Raw genomic sequence first — 15,764 nt, 5'->3', positions numbered from 1 at the left:
GATTGGAGGAAGACTCATTAACAACCTGTGTTATGCAGATGACACAACCTTGCTTGCTGAAACTGAAGAGGACTTGAAGCATATGGTCATGAAGATCAAAGACCGCAGGCTTCAGTATGGATTACACTTCAACATAAAGAAAACAAAAATCCTCACAACTGGACCAATGAGCAACATCATGATAAACAGAGAAAAGATTGACGTTGTCAGGGATTTCATTTTACTCGGATCCATAATCAACACCCATGGAAGCAACAGCCAAGAAATTTTAAAAGACTCATTGCCTTGGGAAAATATGCTGCAAAAAACCTCTTTAAAGTATTGAAAAGCAAAGATGTCACCTTGAAGACTAAGGTGCACCTGACCCAAGCCTTGGTGTTTTCAGTCTCCTCCTATGAATATGAAAGCTGGACAATGAATAAGGAAGACCAAAGAAAAATTGATGCCTTTGATTTGTGGTGTTATTGAAGAATATTGAGTATATCAAGGACTGCCAAAAGAATGAACAAATCTGTGTTGGAAGAAGTACAACCAAAATACACCTTAGAAGCAAGGATGGCCAGACTATGTCTCACATACTTTGGACAGGTTGTCAGGAGGGATCAGTCCCTGGAGAAGGACATCATGCTTGGTAAAGTAGAGGGTCAGCGAAAATGAAGAAGACCCTCAATGAGATGGATTGACACAGTGGCTGCAACAGTGGGCTCAAGTATAACAATGATTGTGAGGATGGTGCAGGACTGGGCAGTGTTTTGTTCTGTTTCCATAATTGTCATTATGTGTCGAGACCCACTCGATGGCACCTAACAACCACAACTTGCACTTTCACACATATATACTGGTACATGCATAGAGTATCTCTGGCAAAAAAAATATTTTTAAAATGTGTGTTAGTGGTTGTCTCTCTGATAGATAACTAAGTGTCCTGAGGACGTGGGAAGGAATGGAAAGAGGCTCACTTTACATAATGTTTTGCGGTTTCCTGTACTTTGATTGTGCTAGCCAATTAAAAAAATGACTATTAAAAAAAGTATATATTTTTGTTTTCCCTATGCTAGTCCTTCATTTGTTTTCAGTCATGTTTATTTTATCCTTTAACATTTAAAGTTGTTTGATTGTATGTTGGTATTCAGAAAGGAAAACAAAAGTGAAATCCAAATCCACCAATTCTCTTTTCTCTGTATTCTGTTTCTTTTTGTTATACATGTGTACCAATTTTTAGTGTAATAAAAATATATTTCCATCTTACATCAAATCTAACATGGTAGCCAATGGAAGATACATTACTATTTTATAAACTACTAAGAAAACCCCCATGTGTCTGTCAGTTTGTCATACTGTGGGGGCTTGTGTGTTGCTGTGATGCTGGAAGCTATGCCACCGGTATTCAGATACCAGCAGGGTCACCCATGGAGGACAGGTTTCAGCTGAGCTTCCAGACTAAGAGAGACTAGGAAGAAGGACCTGGCAGTCTGCTTCTGAAAATCATCAGCCAGTGAAAACCTTATGAATAGCAGCGGAATACTGTCTGATATAGTGCTGGAAGTTGAGCCCCCCAGGTTGGAAGGCACTCAAATGATGACTGGGGAAGAGCTACCTCCTCAAAGTAGAGTCAACCTTAATGACGTGGATGGAGTAAAGCTTTTGGGACCTTCATTTGCTGATGTGGCATGACTGAAAATGAGAAGAAACAGCTGCAAACATCCATTAATGATTGGAACCTGGAATGTACAAAGTGTGAATCTAGGAGAATTGGAAATTGTCAAAAATGAAATGGAACACATAAACATCGATATCCTAGGCATTAGTAAGCTGAAATGGACTGGTATTGGCCATTTTGAATCAGACAATCATATAGTCTACTATGCTGGGAATGACAACTTGAAAAGGAATGGTGTTGCATTCATCGTCAAAAAGAACGTTTCAAGATCTATTCTGAAGTACAGCGCTGTCAGTGATAGGATAATATCCATATGCCTACAAGGAAGATCAGTTAATATGCCTATTATTCAAATTTACGCACCAACCACTAAGGCCAAAGATGAAGAAATAGAAGATTTTTATCAGCTGCTACAGTACGAAATTGATCAAACATGCAATCAAGATTCATTGATAATTACTGGCAATTGGAATGTGAAAGTTGGAAACAAAGAAGATGGATCAGTAGTTGGAAAATATGGCCTTGGTGGTAGAAACAATGCCGGAGATCGAATGATAGAATTTTGCAAGACCAATGACTTCTTCATTGCAAATACCATCTTTCACCAACATAAATGGTGACTATACACGTGGACCTCGCCAGATGGAACACACAGAAATCAGATTGACTACATCTGTGGAAAGATACAATGGCATCAGTCAGAACAAGGCCCGGGGCTGACTGTGGAACAGACCATCAATTGCTCATATGCAAGTTCAAGCTGAAACTGAAGAAAGTCAGAGCAAGTCCACAAGAGCCAAAATATGACCTTGAGTATATCCCACCTGAATTTAGAGACCATCTCAAGAATAGATTTGACACATGGAACAGTAGTGACTGAAGACCAGACAAATTGTGGAATGACATCAAGGACATCATCCATGAAGACAGCAAGAGGTCACTGAAAAGACAGAAAAGACCAAGATGGATGTCAGAGGAGACTCTGAAACTTGCTCCTGAGCGTTAAGCAGCTAAAGCAAAAGGAAGAATTGATGAAGTAAAAGAACTGAACAGAAGATTTCAAAGGGCGTCTCGAGAAGACAAAGTAAAGTATTGTAATGACATGTGCAAAGAGCTGGAGATGGAAAACCAAAAGGGAAGAACCCGCTCGGCGTTTCTCAAACTGAAAGAACTGAAGAAAAAATTCAAGCCTCGAATTGCAATAGTGAAGGATTCCATGGGGAAAATATTAAACGACTCAGGAAGCATCAAAAGAAGACGGAAGGAATACACAGTCATTATACCAAAAAGAATTGGTCTATGTTCAACCATTTCAAGAGGTGGCATATGATCAGGAACCGATGGTACTGAAGGAAGAAGTCCAAGCTGCTCTGAAGGCATTGGTGAAAAACAAGGCTCCAAGAATTGATGGAATATCAATTGAGATGTTTCAACAAACAGGTGCAATGCTGGAGTTGCTCACTCATCTATGCCAAGAAATATGGAAGACAGCCTCCTGGCCAACTGACTGGAAGAGATCCATATTTATGCCTATTCCCAAGAGAGGTGATCCAACGAATGTGGAAATTATAGAACAATATCATTAATATCACACGCAAGCAAAATATTGCTGAAGATCATTCAAAAACAGCTGCAACAGTATATCAACAGGGAACTATCAGAAATTCAGGCTGGTTTCAGAAGAGGACATGGAACCAGGGATATCATTGCTGATGTTAGATGGGTCCTGGCTGAAAGCAGAAAATACCAGAAGGATGTTTACCTGTGTTTTATTGACTATGCAAAGGCATTCGACTCTGTGGATCATAACAAACTATGGATAACACTGCAAAGAATGGGAATTCCAGAACACTTAGTTGTGCTCATGAGGAAACTTTACATAGATCAAGAGGCAGTTGTTCAGACAGAACAAGGGGATACTGATTGGTTTAAAGTCAGGAAAGGTGTCCGTCAGGGTTGTATGCTTTCACCATACCTATTTAATCTGTATGCTGAACAAATAATACAAGAAGCTGGACTATATGAAGAAGAACGGGGCATCAGGATTGGAGGAAAACTCATTAACAACCTACGTTATGCAGATGACACAACCGTGCTTGCTGAAAGTGAAGAGGACTTGAAGCACTTACTAATGAAGATCAAAGACCACAGCCTTCAGTATGGATTACACCTCAACATAAAGAAAACAAAAATCCTCACAACTGGACCAATGAGCACTATCATGATAAACAGAAAAAAAAATTGAAGTTGTCAAGGATTTCATTTTACTTGGATCCACAATCAACACCCATGGAAGCAGCAGTCAAGAAATCAAAAGACGCATTTCATTGGGGCAATCTGCTACAAAGGACCTTTTCAAAGTGGTGAAAAGCAAAGATGTCACCCTGAAGACTAAGGTGTGCCTGACCCAAACCATGGTATTTTCAATAGCATCATATGCATGTGAAAGCTGGACAGTGAATAAGGAAGACAGAAGAAGAGTTGGCGCCTTTAAATTGTGGTGTTGGCGAAGAATATTGAATATACCATGGACTGCCAAAAGAACGAACAAATCTGTCTTTGAAGAAGTGCAACCAGAATGCTCCTTAGAGGCAAGGATGGTGGGACTGCGTCTTACATACTTTGGACATGTTGACAGGAGGGATCAGTCCCTGGAGAAGGACATCATGCTTGGCAGAGTACAGGGTCAGCGGAAAAGAGGAAGACCCTCAAGGAGGTGGATTGACACAGCGGCTGCAACAATGAGCTCAAACAAAACAACGATTGTAAGGATGGCGCAGGACCAGGCAGTGTTTCGTTCTGTTGTGCATAGGGTCGGTATGAGTCGGAACCGACTTGATGGCACCTAGCAACAAGAAAAAATGCTGTATAAAAACTATAGTATAATGCTTCCTTATAGTTTTGATTTTTTTAATTTTAAACCTGTTAAAAAGACTATTTTTACTTCAGTAAATGATTTTTAGTTTTATATTTAAATCAAAGAATCAGCCAAGTAGTTTATTTGTATCTTTCTAAAACTTTTTGTCCAGCCCTCTTGATTCACTTTTCTGCTCAGAATCATCAATACTCATATCTTTCAAAATAGTCTTACTGTCTTATCAAGAGCATTAGTGTTGTGCATTATTAAAATAGTGGATTAAAAAATGACATCAAACAAGCAAACAAAACAAGACAAATTTATTGGAGCTGATAAGTAGCCATATTTACAATTATAGAGAGCTATCTTATTTGAGGCCACTGATGAGAGAATGTTGCTAAACATGCCTGAATGACCACCTCCCACAGACGTTTGATTCCTAAAAGTAAAAAAAAAAAGGTTTAGATGTGTGCACATGTGGGGTAAGTACATACTCAGGCAAGTGCAACAATAACAAACTGACCATCTGACCAAAGTGTTTTATCATTCTTGGTGTTTTTGTGTTCAAGTCTGAGCATTTCTAGGGTCTGTTAAATATATGTGCCACTGAATTTTTATTAGGTTGTTTTGTTTGGTTCGCAATTCTAGTTTACATGCTTTTTAAGAACACATTTCGAAGATAAACAACTTTGAATAAAACGTTGTTTTTCTTGGTTCTTTTCTTTTGCAATGACATCATTTTTCCTTGTGTGAATAAATATTTATACATTGCAGCCTCTCGACAATGCTGAGCTATGTTCTCTTTCAGATTAGAGGAAATAGAGTGTCAATTTGGTATCATCCTTTTTCATAAATGTTATCCTGGAATGTTCATTCACTGTTCAAAATCCCCCATGATAATGTAGTATTTCCCACCAAAGAATCATCATTCCAATATATTTTCTTTTAGATTAGAAGAAATTTATTACCATTTTTCATCATCCCATTTAATCATGAATAACCCAGTTTATTGGGTGTATTGGGGGGAAGAGAAGGGAGACTATCTGATTTTATCTAACAATTATATTTACTATTAACAACACAACAAAAAGAATCCTGAGTAGCAAAATATTTTCTTCCAAGGTCCTGTAACTTCGATATTCTCAATCAGTTATTTCATGTTGATTAGAATTACATTCAAAGTTAAGTTCAAGGTAGCAATTACTATAAAAACCCAGTTCATTTTTTTTGTCTTGCTTGCCTCTGGAGATAAGCCTATTAAAGAGCCATATTAACAAAGGTGGGATACACTGCTTTGTAGTAAACCTATCTTCCAGCAAATCTCTGGGCAGTTGAAGTCAATTGACCTTATCTTCTTTTTTTTTTTTTTTTTCCTCTGTGTCATACTTCTAATCTGCAGGAATGCCTTATTCTCATTCACTCCATCTCACTTCACGCTTTATCATCACCAAATGTTTTTTAATATGCTTGTGTCCACATGTTTATAGATTTTCACACTCAACCCCTTCTTTTTGGTAGATTGTCTTTTTGTAATATAGATCCATTGACTGAAGAGAATTCCAAAAGAGAAATAAACTATCAGGTGTCCTCCTTTTCTTTCTGCTCATTTTTTTAGGTATGAAACTGCAGCAAGCTTTCTACTTTTCATTAATTAGAAAAAATTACACCTGCCTTCATATATTTTGTTGTTAATTGTATCAAGTCAGTTGGGACTCATGGTGACCTTAAGTATAACAGAACAAAATGTAACCGTCATATAATGCATTTGAATAATAACTTATAAATGAAAATATGCATTTATGTTAAAATGAGTCTTTTCATTTAAACTGTTTTCTTGAAAACATGTGGATATGTTAAAAACCAGTTATCACATTATAGATAAAATATTTTATATAAATTTATAGAGAAATTTTAAAACTAACATATTTTACATATAAAATGTTATTATCCAAATATAATGGAAGCAATATTTCTGATGGTTTATTTCATTTAAAACTTTTATTGATATTTTTAAAAATATATGGCTGGTTAAAAATAGTTTATTTTTTAACAAAATAATTTCTACTTACATTCCAAAAAAATAGAATTTAAAATGCAAACTTCGTTATCAAAAAAATGAACACAATTTCAACGAGGAAAATAGATACAGACAAAATGGAATTTCTTCTATTTTTTTTGCATGAAGATATGTTGTTATTGTTGTGTGCCATTGAATCGATTCTGACTCATAGCAACCCTATAGGACAGGGTAGAACTGTCCTATAGGGTTTCTAAAATATGACTGATGAATTCGAACTCCTGGCATTTGGTTAGCAGCCTGAGCTCTTAACCATTTCACTACCAGAGCTCCAGACGTAAAGATATATAGTATGTTTAATTTAAATGAAAAATGAAATTCTTAAGGGTATCCTTAATCTGACTGTGTTCAATTTTCTTGGGGTGGAGGAGGAATTAGGTGGACATTTTAACTGTATCCATAATGCATCCATGTTTACAATACTTGGCAAAATTTGTTTTCTCCCTTTTTCTAGGAAAGATGGATCAAAAGAACCAATAGTGGAGATGAGAACAGAGGATGAAAGAATTACTAATCATGAAGATGGGAGCCCAGTAAATGAGCCAAATGAAACTACACCACTAACAGAACCTGAGTATGTAGCTTAAAATGCATAAGTATTTTGAATAAGAATTAGTAAGTTGGTAACTCATAATGCTTTGTAAAAATGTGTATATTTTTAAATGAAAAACAATGGGAATAATTAAAGCTGTTTTCTTTTGAGACATTTAACATGAAAAAATTGTATCAGTGTCAGGTGGGAATCTACTGTTGAAACATGTATTTATAATTTTCTTCAGAAATATCAAAAAGACAGAACTAGGTTACAGAATTGGATTTCCCAATACAATCTTAGAGAAAGTGGTGCTCACAAACACTGGTTGATTCTTACTGAAATAAAGATCGTGTTAGGAAAGCAGTCATCACATTGAATATAAATATGACAGTCATAAATATAAAAAAATACTCTGAGATGTACTCAGGATTATTAAAAAAAAATTGTGAAGAAGAGTAAGAAATACTAGTAGGCTATTATTCTAATATGTATGTGGTAAATGACGTGTATCTCCATTCGAGGCAATGCCATTTACTTCTTTTTGTATCCCTCGTAGTTCTATCAAAAATACAGTAATTCTATTAAACCTGTAAAGATGATAAATATGTTCCTCTGTTCACACATGTAAAAATTAATTTGATTAACATCAATGAAATTAGCAAGAGTAATAGTAGTATTCTGTTGCAAACAATTGAGACTAACAAAACCATAGTGATCAAATACTATTCTTTAACTACTGTTCACCAAAAAGATTTTTAGTTTTATTGTTTTTCAAAACAAATACCCCTTTTTCTTTACCAGCTAGCATTTCATTGCATATAAACCTGACTTATTCTAAAGCAAAGGCTGAATATTGCGATGATTGAAAAACATAATCTGTTTCAGAAACTCCCAGTAACTGCCCTTGAAGGGGATGAAATCATTCAATTTTAGACAAAGATTAAGTACTATTGTGTAGTAAGAATTTCAGTATAAATTCTGAGGCCTTTTATAGTTATGACATTTAGAGATTACTACATTCTAAGTTAAAGGAAATTCTAGTAAAGATGGCTTTCACAAGGTAGGTCAGTATCTTTTCCTTCAGAAATCACAATGTTCTTCAATGAAGTAAAGTGTTACACAACAAAACAAATTCCTGTGTATTAACTAACACATATACTTTTATATTGGCATATAGTTAAGTTTATATTGGAAACTGGTTAAGAATTCCTTGCATATGGCAGGAATATGTTTTTTAAAAAAGATGACTAAATAACTAATATTTATCTCAATCCTGGAAAAGAAATATTCAACATAAAAATAATAGAATTAACAATAATTTTTAAATAGATAAACATAAGTCATGAAACCTTATACTCAGAAATATACCATCCAAGACTTATTTGAAAAACACTGGTTCATCACAAAGTCAGTACGTAGTTTTTTTGAGTAAAAAATGCATTAAGCATCAAGGCAACCACCTATGCAAGCTCTAAACGTCTTTACATTTTGATGCTAGAAATGAACTATTGCTTTTTATCACATTTTGCTGTCAATGTTTTCAGTACTTGGAAACTAGAGAAAGAAAGAACTGTCAATATACACTTATACATAAAAGAGTTTACTGTAATGAGTATGGAGTCCATTGGTGCTGCAAAGGGTAAAAATACTTGGCTGCTAACTGAAAGGTTGGTAGTTTGAGTCCATCCAGAGGCTTCTCAGAGAAGAGACTTGGAAATCTACTTCTGAAAAATCAGCCATAGAAAACCCTATGCAGCACAGCTCTACTCTGGCAAACATGGGGTCTCCATGAGTCAGAGTCAACTCAACGGCAGCTGGTTCTGGTAGTAGGTACATGTAGACACCACTTCATTCTGAGCAATGGATCTTATTAGATTTTGCTTATCACTTACTTTGATTGCTAGCTTTTATGTGATAACTTCCATCTCCAGAATAAAATGGTTTACCCTTCTTATTCAAAAATATAAAACAAATAAGTCCCAGAGTTACTAGCAAAATAAAACTCATTCTCCCATAAAATGACGAGCTTAGAGTGACAAGTGAATTTAAATTTGAGTTGTAACTTTCTTTGAGGAGGCAGGAGGTGATTTTCCCAAGGGAGGAAAATATTGCCCCAGGAGAACAAGATTTATTGGTAAACAACTGCATTTCAGAAAGACAGACAAAAATGGAAAATCCTAATTCATTGCCATTATAATAAGATTTGTGGAATTGTCTTAATATTAAGAAAAAAAGGTTGCTATTGTTTTGTAGGCTACAGTTAGAAACAACTCTCCAAAAAATGTGCTCTAGAGTGATACTAAAAGGGGCAAGAAAAATAATAGCAACTAAAGAAAAAATAAGCAGTAAATATAAACAAGTGGGAAAATCATGAAGTGTATTTATTTTCACTGAGTTCAAAAGAACACTAAAATCTGAAAAATCACCCATCTCATGAATTTTTTTTAACAATATATGGCAACTACTATAGATAATTTTTACTTGAAAAATTTGAGTATTAGTGTCTTAGTCATCTAGTGCTGCCATAACAGAAATACCACAAGTGGATGGCTTTAACAAAGAGAAATTTATTTCCTCATGGTAAAGTAAGCTAAAAGTCCAAATTCAAGGCATCACCTCCAAGGGATGCCTTTCTCTCTCTGTTGTCTCTCTGGAAGAAGGTCCTTCTCCTCAATCTGCCCAATGGTGGAGGAGCTTCTTAGGCTCAGGGACCCCGTGTCCAAAGGACGTGCTCTGCTTCTGGTGCTGCTTTCTTGGTGGTATGAGGTCCCCAACTCTCTACTTGCTTCCCTTTCCTTATATGTCTTGAGAGATAAAAGGTGATGGAGGCCACACCCCAGAGAAACTCCCTTTACCTTGGGTCAGAGAGGAGACCTGAGTAAGGGTAGTGTTACAATCCCACCCTAATCCTCTCAACATAAGATTACAATCACAAAATGGATGACACACACAATACTGGGAATCATGGCCTAATCAATTTGACACATATTTTTGGGGGGACACAATTCAACCCATAAGTAGTAAATCATCAAGTTTGACATATAAAATTTGCCTTTTTGTTATGTTCCAAAACTCATAATAATTATAAGTGATTACTAAATCTAAGCCACCTGGTAATGAAAAAAAAAAAATTTTTTTTTTTTTTTGTGGTATATCTAAATCTGTGCTGTTTCATTTGTCATTCTGCATTGCATAGCATTTTTGCATTTAACAGTATTAAATTATTTTATTCTCTTTAATCACAGCATGTGTAATTATTTTTCCATCAATTTGGTATTGCTTTAACAAAACTTATTTTATATCATTCTAATAAGTCACTCTAAATTCCCAAGACAATTAGCGTGTTTTTTTTCTATAAAACGATAATTAAAGTGCCAGGAGATTGTGCTTAAAGTACCTTAGCAAATGAAGTTCATTATTGTTTTTTAATTTCTTTCCAGAAAATTGCCTTTAAAAGAAGAAAATGGCAAAGAGGTCTTAAATCAAGAAACTATAGAAATTAAAGTTGCTAATGATATACAATCAAAAGAAGATGACAGCAAAGCATAATGACAAGGTTACAACAGCTTGAACAATACTACAAAGAGTATTCGGATTACAGTGACCCTATGACCAAAACTATTCCATTGACCTTAATTTCTTGGGAAACTTTTAGCTTGGAATAGCTTGTACACATATACATATGATCAAATACTCCTGCCCATGGTCCTTTATCTTTTGTTGTTGTTGTTGTTGTTTATTTTGTTAAAAATTTCAATATAGAGACCTGACTGGCACCAACACTTGGGTACCAATTTGATTCGATGGTTGAAGTACTACAATTTATTATATAGCTAAAGTGCTCTATTTCTTAAGAACTATATTCCATACCACAGCCACTCCAACAAAGAGGGGTATAGGAAAAAAGAAAATAGCAACAACAACAAAAAAACTTTGTGAGATAAATGTATAGGAAATCTCTGCATGGTCTGGAGTCTTACCTTAGGCAATTAGATCATTAAAGTGGATTTTCAGCTTAAGATGACAGCACTTAATAAATGTAATACTTTATATCAGGAGAATTTCAGGAAACCCAGGGTTTAAAGGTGTCAGATTTCCATAGCAGGTATTAAAATTGAGAGACACTTTGGAGAGCTATTTTCAAGTTATGATTACAGTGCTATTTCAATGTCGATTTTTAATAGAGTGAAGTGCCAGATGAAAATTGTTACCCATTTAAAAGAATATTAGTTGTGTGTGAAACTAGATTAGAAAGACCCCTAAATTTCTGTCTCTTTATATATGTCATATTCATTCAGAATGGATTACGACAAATATTAAATATATTGCAAGTGAAAATAATATTGATTTCTGCCCTCAGCTTCAAATAAAATAAATTGAAATGGGAATAATATCAATATGTTGTCTTGAGATATTTATAAATATGTGATTATCTTTTATTTTTTTAATAATCTTACCAAACAAGTCTCTAGAGTTCAAATACCTAAAACCGTAGCCTCAGATGCATTTTTTAGGCCATAGTTTTAAATTATCTTCATTTAAAACTGATATTCCCAGTGGTATAGGTCAATCATTGAATTTAATTGGCTAAATGAAAATGAAAATCTTCAGTTCTATTAAATTATTTAATGTTTATACATGTCATAGAAGTGTCGATGAAAAACAATTGAATTGCCACTGCGCTTATTCTGGATGTTGTAGCTAGAAGTCATTTTAAGATTTTGATAAGCAATTTTCGTTGAAAAAATGCTGTAACTATTCCACACAAACTTTCTAACATCACTTGTTAGAACCTAACCCAGAATAAAATACGTATTAACTTCCAAGCTATGCAAGCTCCCAGAGGTAAAAGACTGAAATGTGATTTTAACTTATATGTAGGGTAAAAGATGTATTTATGATTATAAATATGGGATACCAGTTGGGAGCAGGTTTTAGATTATTTCTTACCCTTGGGAATCAAAAGTTTCTTTAGGCCTCACAACATTCATAACCTTTAGTGTTTCAGGTGGTATTAGCTCAAATACTGACTGGCTGGGGAGCGAGTTCCAATGGATGATTGGTGGAATTTTTAACAGTGCAGAGCCAGCCGCTTTGGGGTGTCTCTCTCTAGAGATATTTTGATGAATATTAAATGTAACATTAATGCCACTCATAACCACATTTATTTACAAAGTGCTTGAACTGTCAGCCAAGGAGAGACAGTTAATTATATGCCATTCCTCACTCCTTTTGGCTGTCAGCAGGACAGAATGTGCATATCTGCATGTTAAGGCTAAATCTCCATAGTGTCCTTGCCATAATTAAGGTGTTTTAATGTAGGAATCGCTTCCTGATATCTTTTCTGGTATATTCTATAGAAAAAGACAGGAATTCCTGTGCCTACCTAGGAATTTGAGTGGTGTCTAAACAAACAAGCTAGGTCGGTCCATTTGACAAAGTTGACTATCTCATTGGTCTCTTCAAGGATTTGAACGTTGCTGTTTAGGTTATGTTTCATCATCTGTTTTGCTTTATGTTACTGTTTTGCTTTTTTTTGTACCAATATGCTAAAACTAGCCAAAATACTTGAATTACATTGTGTCAGCATAAATGCGCTTCGAAAGCGTTTATGAGGTAATAGCAAAGAAGGTTAATTATTTTCTGGATGGAACCATGTGGTTTTAAACTGATGCTGGTGAAAGAGTTTGGAAAGCTGGGAAAGAGACTTAGCGTATTTCCTATTGTCCCACCTGTTATGCTTCAAGAGCAGAAATAATAATAAACAAAATATTTTTGTGTTTTCTCAATTTGAATGTTTCTGTTTCTCTCATTTCTTTGGACTTTCCATGTAAAACAATTCATATGAATATTCTTTTTACATACGCTGTTAAATTTCTTGCCACCCATGTGGAGTCATGATCTGAAAAGAAGAGATAAACTGGAGCTAATTGCAGAAAGACTGTTTCAATTTTCTGAATGGTCCTTACCTCTTGTCCCTGAAATCTATGTCATGCAGGAACAAGGCAATACTGTGATAAGCCTTTTTTTTCCTTCTTTTTACATCTTAATGGAATGCTCCAAATTACTCTATTTGTAAAAGTTTCTAAGTAAGAGATGGCGTGTAGTCAATTGTAAAATATGAGTAGAACTGAAATAACCAATTTCTTATTTTCATTCTTATTCTAGACTAAACATATCCATCTAACTGTATAAATGTTATTTTTACTGTCTCAGAGTACTCCTGTTAGTATAAAATGTCAGAAGAGTTAACTGAATATGAATACTGTGAAAATGATCTGAACCCTATGCTACTTTAAACTAACATGCCAAGATCTACTGAAAATGTTGATTTTTTTTTTAATAGGTTATGTGCAATTGGGCAATGACAATCTGTATTCAACAACATATAAGAGGAAACAGTAGTATCAGTAGTTTAACACAAATATTCTCTTTAAAACTGACACAAATGAATTTGTCAACATATTTTGCAATCATTTGCAAAGAAATTTAATTAAAAATTGGGAGTTCTAAAGATTTATTATTTTCCTTGAATAAGACATACTGCTATTCTGTTGATATTAATGTCTAACATTAATGTAATACTTCTTAAGTTTTATTTTTAATAACTAGAGAAGCATTTTTTAAGGCTATTTGATCCAAGCAACATTATCTAAATCTTTGAGCTAAATATTTATATAAATAGAAGGGTTGTATTAATCAAATTATTTATTTGATTGCCAACAATTAATTGTAACTTTATAATTAAACTTTTATTTTGTGCTTCTTATTTTAAAGAATTAAGATCTATTTGTGCCTTTGGATTAGCATGACATTGCTTTATTTAAAACATACACACACACAACTTAATCTTTACTGATACTTGTAGCTCTTATCTGTAACACTTGAATGATGCTCTTTTATTTTCATTCAGTGAATAAACTAAATTCAACTACTTTACTTTAAATACAAAATTTAAATATAGCAAATTACACGATATAATTTATTTTCATTCATGACAAAATGTTTCATTGAATGCACACACATGAAACGCACTGAATTTGTTCTATACTGTTCTTCTAGACAATAAATTCAATCTAGATATGGTTGGAATTGAATTTTACCAGTTGTAGGACAAAGACGACAGATGAGTTTTTAAAATAGGGTAAATTACTATGGTGTCATTTGAGTCAACATTACTCATATTGACATAAATTGCATTTGGGCTCATAAAGCATCCTTCATTATGATGATAATAAGATAATCACTGATGAAAATATATACAATGGAAGTGATGGGAATAATAATTCTTACCTTTTAATTTAAGAAATATTGGAATATTATAATTATTTATAAAATTTGCAATGTTCTTTTTCATGGAGAATCATGAAAATGCTCAATATGAATTCCTCATCAAGTTCTTTTTCATTATTGTATCCAGAGTGGTTATTCGATAACCTTTATGGACAGGTATAATGTTATTTTTTTTAATGAGATTGTTAGCATTTTTCATCTTTAGAGAAAAAGATCTGCATCTTATTATTAACTCTTGGAAACATTTTTACATGGACACTCATTGAAATTGCATATGGATGCATTGACATGTGCTAAAATTAAACTGGAATGTCACAGAGATGAAAACATTTCAAAACTAAAATTAGAATATTTCAAGAAAATATTCTACTCATGGGTTTTAGTGATATTCTAATATGAAACAATTATACTTATAAATGAGAAAGTTATAAAAGTGTCTAAAATAGTAGTTGCTGAATGGGTATCATTCCCTTCCAGTTTCTTCTCTTAAAAATTGCATTTACCTATGTTGATGCAGGTATTCAGCAACATTATATGAGAATGCTAATGAATCAAATATTTTCCATTATATAAAAGTCAAAGTCTTATATATTATGCTAAAGTATGTATTTATAGCATATTTAATATTCTTACAACAATATTTCATTATTCTCTGTAGTATTTTACCAATAACTTAAATATATTAGTTGGCATCACCTCTTTTAAAATTTTCATTACAGTTTTAGGATTTTAGCCACACAACCTTCATAATGTTTGGTGTAAAATTTACCTTTATTAATTTAAATATTGCTGCTTCAATTTTATTTTCTGATAAGAAAACAAGTATCTTTCAACATCTGGTTTTAGCCTTTTTGGAAGTGAATAACTAAAAAATGAGCGTCGGAGCATTTCAAATCACAACCAGGCATAGGAGAGTAGAGACGTCAAGAACTGAAAGAATCTTGAAAGGCAAAAAGAAATCTTACATGGCATAAATAAGAAAAAGCCAAATGTGAACGATACTGGACTAGGTACTAGGAATTTGGCTAAGATGAAAATTAAGGACAATAATACTGATGTAAAGGAGAAAAATTAGTGAAACCTGAAGGAGAAAGTTAAAAGAGAAAGAACCTTGGATTCAATCTTGCAAATAGGATTTTTTTTTTTTTTTGGAGAACAACATGCATAATATCCAGTAAATGATTCTTTAAAAAGCAAACGTATTTTGTTCCAACCCTTAATAAAGGAATGTTTATGGTCCAGTGTTTGCTTCTAAATCCTGTTAGGATTTCGTGGACTACTTAGATATAAAGATTAATTTTTTGGGGGGGGGGGGTGTGAATTCTATGCTGTGTTCAGTATG

The 15,764-nt window shown here is 33.9% G+C and overlaps 1 protein-coding gene across 1 annotated transcript in view; it reads left to right on the top strand.

The window, feature by feature from the left end:
* The window catches only part of NCAM2 (neural cell adhesion molecule 2), a 553,783-nt gene extending 542,420 nt beyond the window's left edge, over positions 1-11,363 (top strand). Inside the window, exons 17-18 of the mRNA XM_049857852.1 lie at positions 7,049-7,168; positions 10,570-11,363. Of these exons, the coding sequence (XP_049713809.1) occupies positions 7,049-7,168; positions 10,570-10,678 (229 nt within the window). The 3' untranslated portion in view covers positions 10,679-11,363. The remainder of the gene's footprint in view (positions 1-7,048; positions 7,169-10,569) is intronic.
* The last annotated feature ends 4,401 nt before the right edge of the window (positions 11,364-15,764 follow it).

Source organism: Elephas maximus, chromosome 18 (assembly GCF_024166365.1).
Source record: "Elephas maximus indicus isolate mEleMax1 chromosome 18, mEleMax1 primary haplotype, whole genome shotgun sequence".
Taxonomy (NCBI): Eukaryota; Metazoa; Chordata; class Mammalia; order Proboscidea; family Elephantidae; genus Elephas; species Elephas maximus.
Note: the sequence above shows the minus strand (reverse complement) of the source record. Positions and strands in the feature narration are given on the sequence as shown.